Consider the following 23430-nt stretch of genomic DNA (forward strand, 5'->3'; position numbering starts at 1 on the left):
TGAGTGAGAAGGAGGAGAAAAAAGAATGCCGGGAGGTGTAAGAGAGTGAGAATGAATGACTGTGTGAGTAAATGAGCATGTGTGTGTGTCTATCAGCTATGCTTGCAAGTCTCCTGCTACCCTTGGCGTACTGGTGGTAGTTTGTGACTGGCAGAGGCACCCATGGTAAAATGCTGGCACTGGCATACTGAAACCTGGAGTAATTCTTGGAATATGGAACATCCTTTGCAAAATGCTGGTGCTGGCATACACGAGGTAACTTATTGCACGTAGAACACCAGTGGCAAAATGCTGGCACTGCCATACTGTAGACACTTGTTGGCATGAGTGAGGACAACCATGGCATATAGGGGCCAGCCAACCATCACAAAATGTTGGTCCTGACATTCTAGAGTCATTTGTGACATATGGGTGCTCTTTTAACATCACATAACCAAGGTATCTGGATGCAATATATTACAAATGTTGGCATAATGAAGATAATTAATGACATATGGGGGTGGCACCCATTGCACATTTTGAAAAGCTGAAGTAAATTCCTGGTGGGTGTCAGAGCGCATTGCCTTGACACAACATAAAAGTACTTGAATATTTATTGGGTGCCCTTTCAAGGCCTATGTCTTTTTAATCAATGTATGTCAACATTGTGTTTTAAAATGCACAATTTGGTGCCAAAATCGTTTTAAGCGAACACAAGGAGATTATGGACTGAGCGCTGACTTTCACCCACAGTCACAGATCTGGGTTCAATCCATGATCATTCTTTAGCTCCCTTCGCCACCCCAGTTCAGACCCAGCCATTTGCAAATCAGTCTTGACACTGTTCCTTATGGCAGCAGTCCAGCCAGAACTGCGAAGCCAGGTCTTCCCTTGACTGGAAACAAGCATCCTGGAAACGGTTTCTGGGTAGCACCCCTCATCAGCCAGGCTAACTTGAATCCAGTGGCAAAGCGAGCGAGGGACACACGGCTGGGCATACCCTGCCAACATTTTGGCATTTTAAGGGTTGGGCAAAAATGAGCAATTGCCCAGAGCCTCAGCCTTCCAACTGGCCCTCTATAAAGTAAATGAGAAAGTGGAAATTCCGACCATAATAACGTTGCTCACAAAATAACGGCTTCTTTTTCTAATTTGACGACTGAGCATGTTTAACGGAAACCTAGGGCCAGATTTGCAAACGATTTGGCCCAGGGCAAAGTCATACAAGGTGGTGCAATCTCTTGCAAAGGTATTTACTTTTCAGCGCAAATAGTATTTTGTTCTGGAAAGGTGGCTTTTATCAGTTTAAGTAGGACTTTGCACCACTTTGCATCGAGGGGTGTTACTTGATTGTACCTTGTGCAGGCTAGTGCAAGCAAACAAAGTTTTCAATGTAAAGCCCAATTTACTAAAATAACCAGATGGGCTTTGCTTAAAAGAACAGTCTGCTTGAAGCAGGTGTTAACATGGAGAAATATTTTGATTTCTGCAAGTATTACACACATTGCATATGTACTGCACTTTACAGCACACATACAATGTGTGGAATGTTATAAAACAATCTAGGCAAGGGTTTTTGCACCAAAAGAGTATGCCTCGAGCACAGTCCCCTATGCTAGACCATACACAAACCCACCTACCCATCCACTCTGGTAGTTGCGCTAACTATTAATAATATCTGTCTGTGCATGCCTGACCTGTCCTGCCTTAATGCTCACACTCACAGGCAACTAGTGGCAATTACAGTATATATATATATATATATATATATATATATATATATATATATATATATATATATATATATATATATATATATATATATATATTTCAGTGTCATTTCTTCTTCGTAAATTCATCTAACCTCTTCTACAATAATCCTCTCTCTTAACCTCAGTATCCCTCCTTCTTTATGCACTTTTATCCTCTCTCTGTCCCGGCTGTCTCTACGTCAGCTTTGTCTAACAGACTTTTTTCTCAAAGACCCAATATAAATCTCTCAACTTCATCTCCATCTATGTCTCTGTCAAGACCCAGGCCCATTCTCTAACATTCTCTGTACCTATGTCTATTCCGTTCACTCTCTATCTCAACTCTCCCTACCTCATTCTCCTCTTTGTTACCTCACTGCCTCTTTCATTTGTTCTCCCTGTATCTCTCCTCTATTGACTTCACTTTTCACACTAACACATCTCTAACTTTTCTATGTCTCTCTCCATGTCTCTATGGCCTTTTCTCTCTCTACCTCTCTCAGACCTTTCTCTACTCCACCTCTCCTCCTTACAACTCTATCTCATTTCTCTCTCTACCTCATATCTCCCTCACTATCTCTCCTCTTTCTAGCCCCGGCCTCCCTACATAAAATATCAATTTACCTCACCATTAGTTCACTACCTCACTTCACTACTTCCCCTTTCTCTCATTATGCCTCTTTTCCTTTTCATTTCCCTCTCTGTTTTACTGCTTTATGTCTACCTCTGTCCATTTTTCTTTATCAATTCCTCTATCTCTGTCTCTCTCACAAAAACTGAAATTTTTCTGGACCTCCTTCACTATTTCAGCTTACCCCCTCCCCCCTCAAATATCTCTCAATCTATTTCCTTCTAGGTCTCTCTCACACCTCTTTATCCGTGTAGATCTCACCCCTTTTCCCTATTTCACACACATTTCTCAAGTTCCTATGTTTGCTCTACACTTGCAAATATCAAGGCCAAAACATAGCATCCAAATTATCGAAAGGTAAGTATAGATTTTCTATACCTAACTCCATATATATGCACCATGGTGATATTGATATGTGTATATGTATATGTATGTATATATATATATATATATATATATAGGAAAATCAGGAACCCACTTTGAAGGGTTCAGAGACCTAGTGTGGTATGTGTGGTTACTGGCAATTTTGTCAGTGTGTACCAAAATGAGAAAGAAAAATTTCTTTCTAGAGTCCCCTCACTCACCGGGGTTTCCCCACGGTGACATGCTTCATCATTGGGGCCATCCCAGTTCTCTGCGAAAAGGGGCGTGCTGCGACTAGCGAACTACGCAGAAGCACTATTTTGTGGACTAAATGTGTGTACATCTATTGCACTCTTAATCAAAACACACTCTTTGCACGCCATCAATATTTACCCTGAACTCTACTCTTCCTATCGCCCGATATCTCTCCTCAATGTCCAAGCAAAACTCCTAGCCAAAATTATAGCCAACCATATAATTCCACAAATTTCAGATTTGGTCCACTCGGATTAGGCAGGTTTTATGTCGGGTCTCACTACGTGGCACAATATTCGACGCGCCCACAACGCCATTGGCTCAGTAGATCGATTGGGTGAACCAGCTGCTCTCCTGCTGGCGGATATGGGAAGGGCCTTTCACTCTTTAAGTTGGTAGTACCTTTTTGCGCTGTTGAGCCGCCTTAACTTTGGTCCCCATCTCTTGAGGTATATTGAACTCCTATATACCGATATCACCACCTCTGTCCGTGTGGCTGATTCCGTCTCACAAACCTTGTCTATCAGATGAGGCACCCATCAAGGTTGCCCCCTCTTCCTGTATCTTTTCCCACTTGCTATGGAGCTGCTTGCGGCGTGGGTGTGGATGGATGCTTAGGGATTTGAGTGGCCTGGGGCAACGTCAGACCGCATATCGTTATATGCGGACGACACAATATTTTTTTCATACGCGCTCAGATCGTTCCGGGCCTTGACTCCTCAGGATCATGCTGATCTTTGGTGAGACCTCTGGGCTCTACATGAACCTTCAAGAATCCCTATTTATGGCCCTACGCAATACAGGATGACTCTGCTCCTGGTCCGGAGAGGTCACGGTGGTGCAAGACGGTTTTAAATATCTTGGGGTCTTCTTGGCTGCCTCGCAGCCCCTGTCCTGGGAAAGAAATCTAGCTCTGCTTTGGGTATAGATGAAAGAGCAGACTTGCGTCTGGTTGCATCTACCAATCTCTTTATTTAGTAGATCCGCTATTTTACCCCAATTTATTGTACCAACTTCAAAACCATCCATATTTAATACCACCTAGTTGGTTTATACAACTCAATGCTACACTTCGATGCTTTCTCTGGGGGGACTAGGTCCGCCCGGGTCGCTTTGAGGACCTGTTTTCAGTCAACCTATTGCGTTGAATTGGCTGCCCCTTATATTCAGGCATATTATGCGGCTTCACAACTACTCATTTTAAACGACTGGTGGTACGGGATAGGTCATTTTCCGCCTATGTGGTCGAGTGTTGGTTGATGGGCGCCCAGTCTTTGCATCCTTTTTTTATGCGGGCGCAATCCTGAAGGCATTGCCTCCGGTGACTGCCACGGTCTTTAGACTCTAGAAGTGCACTCTCCGGCAGCTGGGGTGGTGGGGCAGAAAAACGAAAGAGGCTCCCCTTTGGTGCAATGGCCTCCTGCCGGAGCTGGCTGGCCTCCCTGGTTTCTCGAGCTGGGAGAAATTAGGCATTTCTACTGTGGGGGGTGTCTTTCATGAACAGATACTGAAGTCCTTTCAGAGGCTGCAGCAAGAGTATGCGATGCCTCAGTCACAATTTTATAAATATCTGCAGTTCCGTCATGACTTCTCACCGTATCTGGCACTCCAGGAGTCCATACCGGAGTTTAGCCCTCTCGAGGCTAAGGTGTTCATGGGAGACTTAGGGGAACACAAGATTACCAAAATCTACCGCACACTAGTCACGAATAGCCATAAATCACTATCCAACACATGAGATGCCTGGCAGGCTGACCTGGGCCCATTGGACGACGAGGACTGGACTAAGGCGCTGGCTTCAACTCGAGGTGCTGCCATAGCAACACGACTCCGATACATACAGTTTAAATACCTACACCGGGTGTATTACACAAGACACCGGCTCTGGCGGGTGGGAGTCATTGCCTGTCCGCTTTGCTTGAGATGCCGTGCGGCCGAAGGTACTTTCCTCCACACAGTATGGTTATGTATATCACTTTCGAAGTTCTGGCATGGTGTTATTACATGTCTGTCGCAGGTTTTGGGTTGGGACGTCCCCCACTCACTCAGACTGACCCTCTTACAATTCACTGATGACATTGGGGGGGAACATCTACAAATGCCACCTACTGTTGCTGGGCCTCACACTCTCAAAGCGAGACATTGCGACAAAATGGAAAGACATATCCCCGCCCTCTCTTGGGGTTTGGAAAAAGGGCCTGGATTTCTGTATGGGCTGGAGATTCCTATCTTTGCTGCTCGGGGCTGCCCTTGGAAACATCCGAAGATATGGAAGAGGTGGGCAGACTTCCGGGGGATTTACTTAGAGCCTATTCCTGATCCAACAACAGATTGATTTGAATATAGTTGCTATATGGTCGGATAAACAGATTGTAGTAATGTGGACTCTGCAGCTATGGACTGACCTTACATGCTTTATACTTTTTAGTGGATTAATGATACTTCAGTTACTTGTTATTGTAACAAGTTGTTATGCACATGATCTTCCCTTTTATAGCTTAATACAAAATGTCAACATCAATAATTGTTTTATGTACTCATCACCGCTTTGGTGTAACGCCCTGACAGGCGTCTCATGGCTGTTGACAATAAAATTTTGTTGTGAAAAAATAAAATAATCAACTGAGATAAAACAGAAGTTTTGTGCTGCTTGCCAGGGAATTTACAACAGCAGCTCCAAGTTAACTTCTGGTCATGGACCAATAATACAGATTGGGAGATCGCACATTCCGTGCAGAATCTTGGAGTCCAAATTGACAAAAGACTCAATGGAGGCTCACGTCAATAAAACTGTAGCTGTCAACCACGGACTTCTTAAAAATCTGAAGAAAATTGTCCCTCTGCTCCCACAGCCTTCTAGGAAGTTTGTAGTACAGTGTACTGTACCCATCATGTTAGACTACTGCAACTCATTGCATATAGGAAGTCCAGACTATCTGATCAGGTGGCTTCAAATGATTCAGGTGTAGGCTGCCACATCGAAGGGTTCGGTACTTATTCATCATCAGCACTGCCATCTGCCTCTGGAAGGGCAAAGGGGGGATTAGTTATTTACCTTTCCAATTTACTAAATACACGGGCAATCTCTACACTAGTAATGGACTCAAGTGTGCAGATCCTCAGGCTGTCCCTACCAAACGGGAGCATTCTCATTTTGGTTAACTTTTATAACAATTTCTCTGACGAGGCCGCGCTGACTGAGATACACAAAATCCGGAAAACTCTCTTAAGTCAGCTCAAGAGATCTAGCCACACCGCACAAATAATCTGGGCAGGTGACTTTAATCTGGGCCCCTGTCCTCTGGAAAATACATGCGGAATCCAGGACGAACTAGCTCTTCCAATCACCCACTTCAAACACTCAGTACTGGGTACATATATCAATGACCTAATATTTGAAATGGACTTCCAACTGGCGAACTCTATAAATAAACCTGGCACTCCATTAGCGGCAACCTTTCACGGAAGAGGTTATCAGACAGTAATTGACAATATTCTAATAACGCCCGGGGCAAAAAGAGCAGACACCTCATTCATCGTTCATGATATTTCACTTAGTGACCATTTCCCGATCAGTATCTCCCTTCCCTGGTTGACCAAATCCCGTACTAACTTGGGTACTATTCTCATTCAGAAAAATCTAGAGATCAACAAAAGGAATGGCTACACTTTGAAATGGGGGAATGCTGAACAACCAAACATGATGAGGTCAGTGCTAGGGAGTGTTCAACCTTCTTTTGAAAAATGCCTTAGCCTTGAATCTAATGACACAGAGGTGATAACCCACTTCATCAAAATCATCACTGCACTCAAGGATGCCCTATGGGTCGATATAAAAAAGACAAAACAAGCCAAAAAAGGTTGGTTCGATCATGACTGTACTGTCGCATATTCCAACCTCAAAACGGCACTAAAGAAACAGCCCAGGATTCCCGGAGAGGTTGTGTACTCAAGGAGAAAATACAATGCCGCCTTAAAACAGAGGAAAAAAATCAAACTTTGGGACCAGTTGCATGAAAGTTGCAATAGTAAGAACTCCCAGTCCTTTTGGAACATAGTGAAACTACCATTCCTAAATAGTGATGAGACTCAACCCAAATTAGAAGTGGCCATCAAAGGAAAAGACTGGGTACAACACTTCTCGAACATCTTTTGCCCTAAATCTCATGGAACACCCAACGAAAAGTCTGGGCCAGAAGGCATAAAACCTTACAAATTTCCCATCAAACTAAAATTTGAACTGCCTCAACTTACCCAAGCACTGATGGCCAGCAAAAAAGGCAAGGCTCCCGGACCAGACGGGGTCCCTGTCGACATTTTCAAAGCACATATGGATCTCTGGTCACCACTTTTGACAAGAGTACTGAACGCCACTTGCAACGTTGGTCTGTTGGCGTCTTGGTCAAAGTCAATACTGATCCCAATCTTTAAGAAGGGGGACCGATCCTCGCCTACTTGCTATCGCCCAATATCCTTACTTGACTCCATCGGGAAAGTAGCTGGGCGAGTTATACTCCAGCTTTTGCAAGATTGGGTGGATGAGGGCAAGATTATATCAGACTTGCAGTACGGCTTCAGGCAAGGGTTGGGAACCATTGAACAGGCTCTTAACCTTCAATTGATCACGGAAAAGTACGTTACAATCAAGGGGGGGAGACCTGTTTATGGTGTACGTAGATTTATCAGCGGCCTTTGACTGCGTGTCCCACTCAAAATTATGGACAACTCTTGAGAAGATGGGAGCACCTTCAGGTGAACTAAGTTTCCTGAGAGAGTTGTACTCAGACGCAACAGCCCAAGTCCGGTATGGTCTGGGGGGGGAACTAACAACAGAATTCCCAGTACTAAGGGGAGTTAGGCAGGGGTGCGTTCTGGCCCCCCTGCTCTTCACCCTCTACACCAACGGCCTGGAAGAAGCAATGCTAAAAGAAGCTAAAGACCTCCCCAATATAGCAAAACGGCCTATCCCAGCGTTACTCTACGCTGATGAAACAGTGATCCTGGCGCGGACCCCAAATGAGTTGCAACGCAACCTGGACAGATATGCCTCCTTCATGGATAGCCTGGACCTCAAAATCAACATCTCTAAAACTTTTGTAATGAAAATTGGCTCGGGCCGGGTTAACACCATGAGGGGAATTTATCTCAACAGAAGCAAAATAGCTATAACTCGAACATACAATTACTTGGGTGTCACGGTTTATGATAAGATGTCCTGGAAACAGGCAATCCAGGCACGGAAACTCCTATTTTTGAAAGCAACTTCCGCCCTGACATGTTTCACTAGAAGACTTGGTAAAAGACCCCCAACAGAAATCATAAAGATATATAAGGCCAAATGTTGCTCAGTGGCACTCTATGGGGCCAGCTTGTGGGGATTTTGCGATACAAGTAGTATTCAAAAAATCGAGAACACTTTCCTGAAGTTCATACTGGCAGTACCACGGAGCACTAGCACATATTCATGCCATCTTGAACTGGGTCTCTCTCACCTAACTGACTTGGCCAGACTCGAACCTATTCTCCTGTGGCGTAGGATCTGGGTTTCAGAAACAGCAATCCTGACACAGAACCTCATACAGGATTGCCTTTCCATGATCCATTATAAAAACTCCAAATGGCTTTCTTACATTGAAAGGTTTCTCTACGACATTGGCCTAGAAAACTTCTTTAAAAATCCAACCACGATATGTGAAATATCCAGGAAAGCCCTAAAAGTGAAGTGCTTAGCACACTTGGAGGAACAGAGACTGGTGGCAGCAGTCTCCAAGCCGTTAGTTCAGCATAGCCTGATGATTCAATCTACACCGATCATGCAACCATACCTTAAATATAATACCACAAGCTATGAACGCTTCCTGCTTGTCAGATTCAGGCTAAACATTGTTCACAGGCTAGTGACTTTTCCCACCATGAACAATTGGGCAAAGATCTTACCTCCATGCCCCTGTGATGCCACTTCCCAGCAGACGACCCTCCACACCATTATGTTCTGCAAACTCTACTCCAGCCTTAGAAAGAGATGGCTTATTCCTGTGTTAAAGTCTAATGGATTTAAACAGTGTCGTCCCGCTCTTCTTTTTTTACAGCTTTTACAGGACGAATATATGGTCTTGATTATTTCGAACTATCTTAAAGGCATTTTTAAATTACGTAAGAAGCTAGAGCCTATACATGTTATGGTATAACTAGACAACCTTTTTCCATAGAAAACCCATAAGCTGTTCATTGCTAATTTGTTTACACCGTTTTGGACTTTTTAAAGAAAAAGAAAAACTTGGATAGTTTTCTTTTACTCTTGTTTTTAAATGTACTTTTACTAATAATGAATGTACTCTTTTGTAATTGCTTTTTATGATTTTAAACCAAAATCGAAATAAAGTCAAACTGAAACTGAAACTGATTCAGGTGTAGGCTGCCAAGTAAGCGCTAAATAAATGGAGATTTGACTCTGCAACTGGCACATTGAAAGAACTTCATTAGCTTTCAGTGAAGGAAAGGTATATATGTAAGGCCCTGTGCATAATGCACAGCGCACTGAATGGCAAAGGACCTAGGTCTCTACAATAGAAAGTTGGTTACTATAAACCCACACGAAACTTTAGATCATCCCCTGCTCACAAGGTCGGTATACCCTCTTTTAAAAAGCCATAGTTTGGAGATAGGGCTTTCAAAGCGGCTCAACTGTGGAATACACTACCTCTCTCTCTCAGAACGGATTCTAATCTGCTGAGTTTTAGGAGAAATTTAAAAACCTGGCTTTATCCCCAGCAATGCGATTATACCAATTGTCCTCTGTAAACTACTCACAGAACCTCTTCTGTACTTATAAATTACTAGCGCCATGATGCCCGCTGAGTGATAGTTGCTCTCTATAAATGGTTAATAATAATATTAAGAATTGGGAATAGGAAAGTACTCATAATGAGAACCATACTAGGACTTTCTAATGCTGAGTGCATAACCAGGTGAATAAGTGTCCATGATGGATTAAAATTACACGTTCAAGAAATAGTACTCAGGCCTCATGTGAAGCCATAAATAATTATAACCTTCATAAATTGGACTAATTTGTAGCATATGAAGCCTCCCATTATTAAAGAAACTACTTCTCATTCCAGAAAACTCTGTCCCATCTAAAAAGCACTTGAATATTATTGAAGTGTTGCTGTTCTACTGAAGCGAGCTCTTCGCTTATTGTCCGATTCACAAAATGGTATGTTTATTGTAGGTTTGCTTCTTCTTTTAGTGCAGCTTGTAATTTTTTCGTGGGAAGTCTCAAAAAATTCATGGAGTACCACTAGAAAGCTGACACCGGATCACTCACAAATGTAAGCATTAGGATGAGTAAATGTAGCAGTTCTATTTTTACGTGTGTTAATACTTAGAAAAGGGCATTTACACTTTAAACGATTTTTACACAAGGCACATAGTTTACCTGTGGAGAAAAAAGCTTTTTCTACACCCCTATAAATTGCCTTCATCATGACCATCCTGGATGGGAAACATCCTTTACAACGCAACTTTTACAACGCACTACCATTACGACGCAACTTTTACCACGCAAATCATTACAACGAATTGCGCTGGAGGGCGCTCTAGGATAGGGAATAGTTTAATTACGATCCAACACCTTCCCTACTATCCACGGGGACTGGAGTTGGAATAGTAAATTAAACTATTCACTATCCAGCGCCCCCTAACGCAAGTCGTTGTAACGACTTGCGTTGTAAAAGTTGCGTCATAAAGGCATGGGTTGTAAAAGCATGCGTTGAAACGTCATACAACCTCCTGGATATAGGGCCTGATTTAGATCTTGGTGGACGCGTTACTCCGTCACAACGGTGACGGATATCCCGTCCACTAAAATATAAATCCGAATCTATCCAATGGGATTTATAGTTTGGTGGACAGGATGTCAGTCAACTTTGTGACGGACTATCCCTTCCTACAAGATCTAAATCAAGCCCATAGACTTTCTCCTGCTCTTGAGGAAGAGGTGTCGCGCCGCGGCTAGGGCGACTGACTCCGGAATCTGGGGATCACGGTTCGATCCCTGGCACCGGCGGCAGATTAGCCCAGCACCATGTGACTCTGGGCAATAGCTTTTTTAATCTTCCCGACGGCCCCCAGCGCCTAGAGACCCTTACGGGTGATTGTGCGCTTTACAAATGTGGAATATTATTATTATTATTATTATTATTGACTGGAGTTCCTCTCCAAGCTTTTTCAGTGTGAGCGTGTACATTACAAACATTTGTGAATACTCTTCCCTAGAACGCCCACTCCGAGCCCAATGAGTAAATGCGCTCAAACGTAAAATCAATTTGGAAGTGTAGATTTACTTTTTTTTAAGACCAAACAGGAATTACCACTCATAAAGCAAGCTATTTGTGCACCTACATTCAACAAGTTGTCCAAATGGCTTTGTGAGTCGGCTGTTCTCTGGCTTCAGTGGCTAAAGTCAATAGTTGCTAAAAGACAGCAGAAGTGTTTCCATTAAGCAGATATTAAGACTTTCTTTTCTCCGATTAGTAGGCCTGTTACTCTGACCTGAAATCACGGGTTTAAATCTGTTATAAAAGTCCTTTATCAGATTATGTTTAAAATAAAACTTTTGGAAATGCAAATAAAAATAATTTAAAAATAAATAAATAAAACCCAGGGAACAGAAGGCCATAGAGAACGAGAACTCCGTGTGAGAAAGAGAATCTGAGAGACAACTCTGGTGGGACAGAAAAAACGAGGGGACAGGTAGACACAGGTACAGGGATTAGTGGGACAGAAGGGCACTCAAAGAGCAACAGAAGGCTGGGAAAACTGGTAGCACTAGCATTGAAATACACCAGAAGCAGTACAAGATATGGACAGGCCTGTCCCAACTACAAAGTGACATGCAAACAAGAACCCAAGGTCGCTCGGTTCCAATAAAACCTAGATTAGGAACAGCGAACTAAAATGAGAAATGTAAGATCCACAAACATTGCACTAGTAAGACTCTGACAAGCAACCATCTAATTTGTTTAGAGGGGTTAAAGACCCAATACCCTTAATCGGCAACAAAGCTGACACAGGTTGGTTGGAGGTCCTCAAAACCTGAGCCCATTTTGCGAAAAAAACTGCTTGTTATGGGGCTTATTTACAAGAAAGCGCCGCAGTCATATTTACAAAGGGATAAGTCACATTTATAACAATAGGACACATCCCTGTACGTTCCCCTGCGCTGGCGCACAATTGGCTGCCAGGCCCCACATAGGCATCCTTGAGCCATGGTGCAAGGGTGCCTACATGGTGGGGAGATTGTTTCTGTGCAGCAAGGGGTACCTTTCTGCACAAAAACAATAACAACAAAAATAAAAAGAGGTGATTTCCTCTACCTATGTGTGCTGCAGAATGCATCACCTGTAGAAAGAGGAAAAAACTATGAGAAACAATTCCACTCTTTGCGCGTCGCTACTCAACCCCTGGGGTGGCGTAGCATTCTGATGCATTTCCAGGTTTACGAATTCTCGTAAAACTGGAAATGCGGCAGTGTGGTGGCAACACCCAAATCAACACCCATGTCACGCCCCTTTCACGCAGTGTTGCGTGAGAAGGGGCCATATTTACAAGGATAGTAAAAGCCACGCAGGGTGGCTTTACGTGTCCTTGTAAATATGGGGCAGGAGGTTGCACCAGCAGTACGTCAAAAAAGTAACGCACTGTAGGCGCACGGGGCTTGTAAATAAGCCCCTCGTGTAAGAAATAGAGATTCCCTAAACCATGGTGGCACTTCCCTGAACCATCTTATAATCTACTCCAGTATGGCTAACATTAGACTGTGTAATTTTTTAATACATTTTTCCATGCCTATATGTGTCGTTCTTCATTCCTTGTCTCCCACTTTTTCAGGCATCCAGGCATGAGAAAGTGGCCTCGCAATTACGAATGCTTATTCATGAAAATGAACATAGAACATGTCTGCCTCCAGAACTGGTATGGAGCGGTGTCCACCATCGACACAGACAAATATTTAATCGCTGTTCCAAATAGCGGCTAACGGGATTCTCCAAAATAGCCTACTCCAAAGAGTTACTTGTACACTTGAAAACAGTGTTGAGAATTGGAGACTGTCTCCAGACAGATGTGAAATTTTAGAGGACCCCGGTGGGACATTGTCTTTCGTACTATAAACAAAAAGAAGAAAGATTTGGAGAGATGGACATGTCTAAAGGAGCATATGAAACCTCAATGTGAAACTGCGATTGAAGAAAGAGAGCACCATCCTATAAAAAAAAAACACCCACAAAAAAGCACTCTAATGAATGTTGTTGAAACGTTGCTATGCTGTTCTACCTACCGAAAGGAGCTTCTAACAGGGGATCTGGTTCCCAAACAAATTGTGCACTTGCTCCTGTAGGTTAACTTCTGGGTACAGTGTCAATTTACAATTATGGGGGAATCCTCAAAATATTCAAGTAGTGACACCAAGCTGGGAAATCCTGTGGATCTGCAGCAGGAATTCATGCCACCTAGTATTGTAGGAACCAGTTCTCCCCTTGCCATTTTAATTCAATTACTGGAGTGACTAACATTGTTTTGCAACCAGGTAAGGAAGGCATCTTGTCAGACATACTGATGCAGGTGGACTTGCTCAATCGTTAGTCATGCCCACACATTGCGTGGTTATGCGTCAACCACACCACAGAAGTGTTCTCTCTGCATGCTTGCTCTTGTTTAGCATGTTTCACAAGAGTATTAAATCTGTCAGTGCTGCTGCAGGCGAGTCATGCGCTATGTATTTATTTTGGTATTGTGTGTGAATAATAAAGGTTGTTCCAGGCTTTAGCCGCTAACGGCGATAGCCCCAAGAAGCTTCAGAGGTAAAGGACTCCATAAAAAACAAACAGAAACATGAACTTATAGAAACAGGAAAAAGTGGGAAGTCAACGTGCAAAGCAGATCGTGATAAAAGGGTCACCTGCTTCAGTTTATAGGCCTTCCTTTGTTTTTTAAGTTCTCAAATTAAAGCATTAGCAAATACTGAATATTAATAGTTCAACTTTCGTTCAACGCCTTGTTCTTTTTTGGTCTTTTGGACGCAGGGAGGGATAGGGTTAAATATAGCGGTCTACTCACTGCGCCCTTACACAGGAGTTTATTGGAGGCTGAGCTGATGGAAGTCTTGAATGTTAGGAAATAAAAGTTTGTCTTTTTGTTGTTTGGTAGAGCTAGAGGAGCCAAGTGGCGCTGCACAGCTGCTGATTGATGGTCTGTTTCATCAATAGGTATCATCCTGCTATGTTGGGGCGTGAGTGGATGGGATGAATCGGATCCAATCACTTTTCAATTCCTAAGGGTTAAATATTATCATCAAAGTCATTTGGCATCCATTATTTCTTCATCTTGAACTTGTGTTTCAAAGAATAAGCACCTTCTCTTCAAATAGACAGGTCTTTCTGCTGCAGCTGTTGTTATAGTTGTTCGGAAAAAGTGCTTCACAACCCCAACCTGTGCATAGCAACTAATTGCTTGAACTAGTTTAACACCCTGAAGCACAAGATTGGGCAGAGGAAGAGGTTAGGAGCAAACAGTGAAAAGCCACATCTTATCATGTCTCATGCCACTGACAAAGACTTCAGGTTTATTTTATTATATCCTATAACTTAAATTGCATTGCACTATCGAATGCCTTTGTCAGTGTTCATTGTTTAAGTGTATTATACAGTAAAATTTAGAGTTACAACCATTCCAACTATAAGATGATTTATTCAAATTTTAGCAGCATAGAATCTTTGGAAATGATCTTGTTAATTGAATAAAAAATTGAGTTGAATAAAAACTTGTATCGCGCAACTTTGCCCGGAGGCATCAAGGCGCCTATCAAAAGAATCATAAAAGGCAGGTCCCAAAAAACTAAGGGTAAGCTTTGGCAAAAAGCCATGTCTTCAGGGCCTCTCTAAAAGCTTGCATCGATGGCAGGGACCTAATTTCACAAGGTAAAGTATTCCACCATCTAGGAGCAAGGCTGGAAAAAGCCCTGCCTCCCCACTTAGCTCTTCGGACTCGGGGGACTGATAGAAGAAGCTTCTTTGAAGAACGGAGGTTTCTAGAAGGAGCATATGGAACCAACAGATCTTTTATTCCTCCCATCTCTTTTCTGGTCAAGGCCCCATAAACCAGACAGAGAATCTTAAAAGAGATCCTGGCTTCAATCAGAAGCCAGTGCAAGGATTTCCTGGCGACAGTGGCTGATGACCTCCTAGGCAAGTCCAGCACAAACTTAGCCGCGGCGTTCTGCACAGTTTGTAGTCGCTGTAGTAAGCACGTATTTATTCCAGCATACAAGGCATTGCAGTAATCAAGCCGAGAGGCTATTAGTGCAACCACAATTTGCTTCCGGGCTTGCAGGGACAGATAGTGCTTGATCTTCCGCAGGATCTTGATAATGCCCCAGCAAGTGGAGATTGTCCTATTCACTTGATGGCCCATCGTAAGGGCCGGGTCAATCATGACACCCAGGTTTGGGGCCAACAGAGTGGGTACAGGGCAAGTCCCCAGAGATAAGGGCCACCATTCCGTCGACCAGATGTCATCCTTCCCGACGAACACGAGGATCTCTGTCTTCTCGCCATTCAGCCTCAATGAATTGTCAATCATCCATTGAGCAACTGCATTAGAGGGTCCAAGAGGCAGCACAGCTCCCGTGCAGGATGTCCTAAAGCACCTACAAGCAGGCGAGTTTTGGAAAGCCTCGGGGGAAAGCGAATAGTGGCACGGCAACCGGGAAGGTTTAAATTTCAGCAGGAACTGATGTGGGTACCGGATATAACCGTGTCCACTCCCAGTAGGGCCGATCGCCCCCTCGTCCAGCTCGTCCTTAGCGCGGACAGGCGCAGACGGGCTGGACTCTGGTGTGACTCTGGCGTTACTACGGCACACACGCCGTGCGCATGCGCCGTGCGCTTGCATATTCAGGATTAAGTGGGCTCTAGCCAGTCAGCCTGACTGCTAGAGCGCTAACCACAATGCCGTCCGGCCGGTGTCCCCTTCAGACCCCCAAGATGGCGAGGAGACTCCCAGGGAGCGCGCAGGAGAGCCGCTGAAACCGCGGTGTGGGGCACAATTATGGTGCAAGAATGTGGAGACAGTTAAAAACAAGGACGAACAATAAAAGTATGTTTTAACTAAAATAGAAAAACAGGGAATTTAAAAATACGAAACAGCGCTCAATTGTCAAAGCGTTACGCACAGTAGTAGGTTGCCTTGTCAAGCTTGTTAGACAAGCTGATTAGAAATATATTGTTAATACCGGTCTCCAGCATCTGCAAGAAGGGAGACTATGTTTTAAAAATATTTCTCACACAGTTCTTGGGTTATTGTAAAAAGTAGAAGTATCATTTTGGAAAGAACTTAAAGTATATTATCTTCACAGGTTTATCAGTCAAACTGCTGTGAGCTCAAACTATCAATATTTATCATACACTGATCAGTACACAGAAAGGGAGAAAAAACACTTATTAATAGCACCCAGCAGGGAAGAAGTTTGGACAAGGCGAGTCACTGAGGATGGAGACAAGCAGCAACCAACCCTATTTAGGAGGGTATAAAAATCCAAATTTAAATTTCTGTCCTTTCGTACCATAATATCTGTAACTGGTGGAAAGTTAGACCTATTTTTTGACGAGTTGCTTTGACCATAGGCGAGGGAAATGTTGTACTCTTTTCTTTTAACTTCAGTGCGTTGCTGCATTCATACTTGTTTGCTCTGAGGCCCAACCTGATTTGTATTTGGTATATCGCTTGATTATATTTCTTTTAGGATTAGTCCTGCAAGGAGTGAGTTACCTGGTGGCCGCTGTCAGTTATCCATACCTCATTCATTTCGATGGCTGACTATTCTGGTCACAGGTCAAAATAAATGCAGAAATCTCATATCGCAGAGATTCACTTGCGCCATCTGCGTAGATATCTACATGCGTGTAGATAGCCAAAAATCCGTGGGTGCCTTCTTGGAAAACCTATGTAAGCCCCAGATTTTCAGGAGCATTCCTATAACCCTATACTTAGTCCTGCAGCTTCTCTACAGGGAGGTTAATTGGTAGATATAAGTGTACTGAAAAGGTGCATTTGCAAATTTCCACCATTTTGTCTCCACTTGGAAAATATATCATATGAAATGCTATGCAACTTACTTGTATAGCACTTTAATGTTACTTTCAGGTCAACTCAAAACATTGGTGGGTGCTGGAGAAAGAGATGAAAGGGTCTAAGGACAGTACAGAAAGGACAAAGGAGCACCGAGAAATGCTTTCCCAGAACCCATAATAATAAGGGAGGGAGGGGTTCGAGCACTTTTACACCCAATTTAGTGTATTTACTCATTTTTTTTAGCACAAACGTAAAATGCACAAATTAGGTGTGAACCCCCTTTGGTAATGACTGAATATCCACAAAGTTACAACTGCGAGTATTCAACACGTTCCCAGTATAAATCTCCTATCCCTTTCCCAGACCGCAACGTTTTTGTGCCCCGACTCCGAATGTATGACTGCGGAAAAGCTGCCATCTTGGTAAGTAGTAAGTTGAAAAATTAATCCGTCCTTGACAAGCAGGGACTTGTTGTAAAAACATAAATGTGCAAAAAAGTTCCTCTATCATTGTTACACTCAGAAACATTCGATGTGCATATTTTGAAGGCAGCTACAAGTAGTGCAAATCACGTTACCCATGAAGAACGGCAGTGTTACACTATGTAGGTCTGTTCATCTTTTTTTTTTAATTTATTTATGCATATAATAACAAACAGCTTTCTGTGAAGATTTAAACCTTAAATGTCCATGGATGACATATATTTTTTATTATAGGTGTGAAGTATCAGAAAAGTATTTGTATAGTATTATTCACTGAAGAAATACACAGTGATGATTGACTTGAAAATACATAAGTATCAAATTAAAATATTAAATATCCCAAAACAAAAGGATATGTGGACCTGCTCATGTGCAGATTTATTAAAAGCCTCCGTGGTTTATATGTCTGTGTTATGCTTACTCTATAAGGGCTACCCCAATTTAGGATGTATCAATGACTTACATATATTTTAACAAATTAAGGGACATATATACAATCCCCTGTCGCCACCACAATGTCACTTTCCGCGACAGTGTGGTGGCGATTGGGGCAAGGCAGTGTTTTGCCACTTAACGTGGCTTAACGCTGCCTTGTAAATAAGGCACCCTTTCTCGCTATACTTAGTGTGAAAGGGGAGGGTAATAAGTGTTGCTGTGGGCGTTCCACCGCAACACCCATTGATTTTGACGCTGCCCCATATTTTTAAAAGGGTGGCGTAAATATGGGGCAGTGCCAAAACTAAGACTAGGGAAAAGCTGGTCTTAACAGGGCGCAATTGGGAGAAATGTTTAATTTCTCCTAATTTTTGCTGTTTCCATGTGTGCTGCGTTGTGCAGCCCACATAGAAACAGCAAAAGGCCATTGATTGTTTATGTGCAGGAAGGTGTCCCTTTCTCTACATAAACAATATATTTTTTTTAAATGACGTTTTGCAACTTCTATGTGTGCTGCATTACGCAGCACACATAGAAGTTACAAAACGCCATTTAAAGATTGTTTATGTGCAGCAAGTTGTCCCTTCCTGAGCATGAACAATCACTCCCCTCTACGCAGGCACCCTTGCACTGTGGTGCAAGGTTGCCTGCGTTGGTGCTAGGCAGCTAAATTTAGCACCAGCGCAAGCGGAATCGCAGAGCTGCACCATATTCTTGTAAATATGGTGCAGCCCTGCGTTTCTAAAGTGACAGTGTGTGTTGTTAGCCTTCCTGGCTTAATGACACGCTTCGCCACTTTCCTTCTAAATATGCCCCTAAGTGAGAACCTATTACAGTATTATTCACCTTGGGGGTGCTGGAGAACAGCAGAGCAAGATTGGCACACTGCTGTGAGGCTCGTGCAATTGGAGACCAAAATTTGGCATGATCCACAATAGTAGCGCACAAACTAGCTGTGCGATAAGGGACCAAAAGAGCAAGAGGTTTGACAACAGAATTATGCCAGAAATTGCTCACTGTATGCTGGGATGGGTTTCTGCTGAACCCCGACAGGGCTTATTACTGTGAGGCCAGAGTACAAGTGGCCTGGATTTGTTGATTCTGCTAGCAGACTGTGACTTCACCTATGGGGGAAGAGTTCCTCCCGGTGGAGACCTCCAGAGACACTAGGTCTGCTGAGCCATAGGTGCACTGCGGTGGCTGATTGGGTGAGGGAGGGGTGGGTCACGCCTGCGGATGGAAGTGCCAGGCTGCAACGGAGCGGTACCCTCAATGGCCTTGTATAGAAGGAGATCAGTGGCAAGGTGCAGCAGCTATTGGTGTGGCTGGTAGGGGCCCCAGGAAGGTAGGTGGTTGCTGCTTGGGGCCTGGCTCTTGTAGTGCTGTCTCTAGAGTGTTTGGCCCTGGACGGCAGACCTGGGCGCACACACTGCGGGGACAAGGAAGACGATGCGCCCCTACTTCCAAAGTGGACTTTGAAGGTGAGCACAGAACACATTTGGGTGAGGGGAAACGTAGCAATGGGACCCCCCCGGACTGGATCGAGCTGTGGCTGGGAACGCCTCCGTAGTACTTCCATGCCCCCCTGATGTGCCCAAAATATAGGAGTGCTGGGGGTGAGGAGGGACCCTGTTTTTACAGCCTGGATACTGTGTGCTTCTCTGCAGGCTCTTTCAGACCAATTGCTCTAAGAAGATGGCAGCTGGCATAGACAACACTTAGCTAGTCGACTCCTCCTCGCTGGCCCACAGCTTGCCCACTGTCTATACTAGGAGGCAGCTGCCTGCATGGCCGTGTCTTGTTTAAGACATACTGATTGATACTTGGGCTGCAGGTATAAGTCTGTGCTTATCCGTTAGTTACAGAGACAACCAATCCCCTTGACATCGACCATATGGCACCTACTCCTAACAACCATGGGCAAAATCAATGGAAAACAACAACTGCCATTCGAACCGTGCAGGGGTGCTAGGATCCATGGCAGATGAGACACGCCTGGACTCCCCTAAGTCAACCAAATAAAGGTTTTATGGTGATGACTCTCCTAAGTCAGCAAAGAACACAGACCGTGAAGAAGACGTAAAATCAATCCTTATGGCTATGCAAGTGAGTCTAATGTCCATAGTACAAAAGATAAATATGTTTAATACACACAATGATACTATCTCCTGCAAGCTCAAGAAACATGATGTTGGGCTTACAGGGGCAGAACAAAGAATCTCAAACACAGAAGACATTTTGGTGGCTAGAGGGGATCCACTCTCCAACATGGAAAAGATTCTGTGCATCATTGCCATAAAAAATTAGGACTTCGAGGCCTGATCTCTGAACAATCTTCGAATCATGGGCATGCCTGAATCTGCAGACATTGGCCAACTGGAAGATTATATGGACAGGATACTTCAGACTCCACTGTGCTCCGGGGTCTTGCCCCGCCTCCTGGTAGTTGAGCTGGCACACAGGTCTCTGGCAGCGCCATCGGGCTCACCTGCACAACCTATCATTGCCCTTCTACTCAATTTCAGGTATAGGGACAGTTCTCTAAAACTGGCCCTACCACAACATAAAATATCCTTTGAGGGATACAAGGTATCTTTCTTCCCGGATTTAGTCAACCTTCTTGGGTTGGGCATATCGTCTCTATGACCAATGCATGATTTTGCTAGTTATGCGTATATGTGGCACCCTATGAAAAGTTTCTGGCTAAGGTGAATCATTCGCAAACAGTTAGTGTCAAAAATGAAAAATCGTTACAAGGAAAACTGCTTGTTTCTACACCTTGTCAAAATCTATTATTGGTGCTCCTTGATGATCTTTAATCCCCTCTCCTGGTATCTGAGTAGGGGGATATGTTTTTTTCCTTTACTTGCTAGTTGACTGGTTTTGGGCTCAGACACGGTGGGCTTGGGCCACCTGTATGGGAGGATTAGGGAGGCTGAGTTGATTGGGGTGTTTTATGGGGCTTTATATTGCCAACTAGCAAGGCTGTCTATTGTAGTCAAGGGACACGGGTAAAGCAATGCAATCTCAACTCACATCGTTCTACACCACGTAATCATTGTACAACTAACTACATGTCAGCCCCACTGGCTAAACCAATACTAACTTTTCTAACTTGGAATATTAGGAGATTTAGCAATCCCCAAAACATTTGGAAAATTCTTTAATAGTTGGACAGGAAACCAACACTTCTCTCAATAATGGCCATAATATAGCAAATAGATGGGCTTCTTATTGCATTAACTCATCCAACTCCACTTACGCATGAGGGTTGGGCATATTGAATTTAAAAAGGCACATAAATTACTGCTCACGGGTCCCTAAGGGACGATGGTGGCAAATATATTATTCTCTGTGGTAGAATTCGAGGGACTCGCATCACAATAATCAATTGTTACGGCACATATATTATTGAACTAGGATTTTGTAATGCATCGTTAGGCATGGACGTCGATTCATCAAAAAAGCAAGGGTAGCGTTAGTGACACTACTAGACATGGCCTTCGCTGACAAATTAAAATCCGAAATCTAAAACTACTTTCAATTCAACCTGCGGACCATGGAGTCTATGTTTACAGCATGGGAGGCATTTAAGGTCACAGTTTTGGGTGTCTGCATATCAAACCAATCTGGTATTTGGAAATCCCTTCTTACTGATCTGAATCGCCTAGAGCGCAAGCTTATTGGGTTGGAGTGGGTGCTGGCGGAAGGTGGGGAATCTGACATTTATACAAATTAGATCTAAATTAACAGCATTTGAAGAAGTGGCAGAGAGAGAGTGTAAATTTCATGGCAAATATGTCCTGGCCAGGGCTTATGGTGAGATCGAGAGGCCTGGAAGATCACTGGCTATATTTATCAAGCTCCCAAGCGTTGAGATTTCTGTCCTGGAGTCAGATGTAGTCAGCTCCGCACACAGCAGGAGAATCCCAATATTTTGGGTGTCTTTGCATGATGGTATGAGAGGTTATATACATCTAGAGCCAAGGCGCGTTGTCAACCATCCTTCCTCCCCTCCCGCTTTAGCAGTTAAGACGGTGGTGGGGTTCTTGATGGGCCTCTTCTGCCGGCAGCTTGGCAGACAAAGGCTCATAATCAACGTTAACGGGTGGGAAGGTAAAGGAGTGGATGGATGGAAGGAATGGTGAATGGAAAGATGCATGGATGAATGAGTCATAGGATGGATGAGCTAAAGGGAGGGCAGATGGATGAGTGAAAGGCTAGATGAATGAATGAAAGGACCGATGATAAGAGCAAGGATGGATGGATTCGAGAGTAAAAGGATGTAAAGAACCGGGTTTTTAGAACCCAGCGGCGCATCAGCGCCAGGGACACGTCCAAAGTCTTCGGGTTCTCCTGTCTTGGCAAACAGAGACACGGAATACTTCTAGGTGGCGTCAGAGATCAAATTTATTAGCTGCAGCTAGTAGCAGTAATCCCAGCAACACAACACAGTGTACAACTCAAGAAACTGCTCAATTTTGTAGAGCAAGACATCAGTATTTATACACAATATTCACATTACAAATGGGCACCCACTGCAGCAAATTCTGACCAATAGAAACTCATTTCTATACATTATCACATTCCAAAAAGGCTCACTTTACATTGTACCAACCCCACAAGTTAATTATTAGGATGTCCCAAATTAAATTTCCACAAGCCGGACAAACCCATAATTGACAGCACAATGCATGTAACGAAGGAACATAAAAAGGAAACAATGATAGATAACGAGCAAGATAAGGCATGTGTAGAAAAGCTAAAACTAACGATGTCCTGAACTTTGACTTGCAATCTCAGATAAGGATCAACTAAGGAAATTGGCCTCGCAAAGGGTCAGTTTCAGATAAAGAGGTCAGTTCCTTACAATGCACCTTAAAGTCAAGAAAAGGCTTAGTTAATAAGTGCATGAACAACGAAGCCCATGCAACTTCGTTCGTCTAGTTATCTCCATGGGCCTACGTGATTTCAACACCAAAATGGAGGTACGAACAAAATGGAACCCATATTCGAGACAAAGTCTCTGAATACGTAATGAACTCGCTAGTTAACATGACAAATTCACTCCATATTAGCCGTACTTGATAAATACGGTACAACATCACCAAAATCATGACGGAACCATAACATAACAGGACAAGGCAGATTTTACAGAACCTCAGACCCTCCTTTTGCCATTACGTAGGCAAGAACCTAAACTCAAGTCAATCTGAATCCAGGTCTATATCTATTCTCATCAGGTCATCAAGGTGTTGCTGTAGCATCATCTTATTAGCCTTCACTTCTCTCGGGATGGGTCTTCTCACACAGATTGTAGCACAAAGACTACAAATGGTGGGACCACACTGGATGCATAGGCAACACGAGAAAAGGATAGCTAACGCCATACCAAGGAACATCA

The 23430-nt window shown here is 43.5% G+C and overlaps 1 protein-coding gene across 1 annotated transcript in view; it reads left to right on the forward strand.

Moving 5' to 3' along the window:
• CREG2 (cellular repressor of E1A stimulated genes 2) overlaps positions 1-14011 on the forward strand; it is a 64584-nt gene extending 50573 nt beyond the window's left edge. The window contains 1 exon segment of the mRNA XM_086934711.1: positions 12871-14011. Coding sequence (XP_086790837.1) covers positions 12871-13018 — 148 coding nt within the window. The 3' untranslated portion in view covers positions 13019-14011.
• Positions 14012-23430: the final 9419 nt, after the last annotated feature.

This window comes from Lissotriton vulgaris, chromosome 8 (genome assembly GCF_964263255.1).
Source record: "Lissotriton vulgaris chromosome 8, aLisVul1.2, whole genome shotgun sequence".
In the NCBI taxonomy this organism is placed as follows: Eukaryota; Metazoa; Chordata; class Amphibia; order Caudata; family Salamandridae; genus Lissotriton; species Lissotriton vulgaris.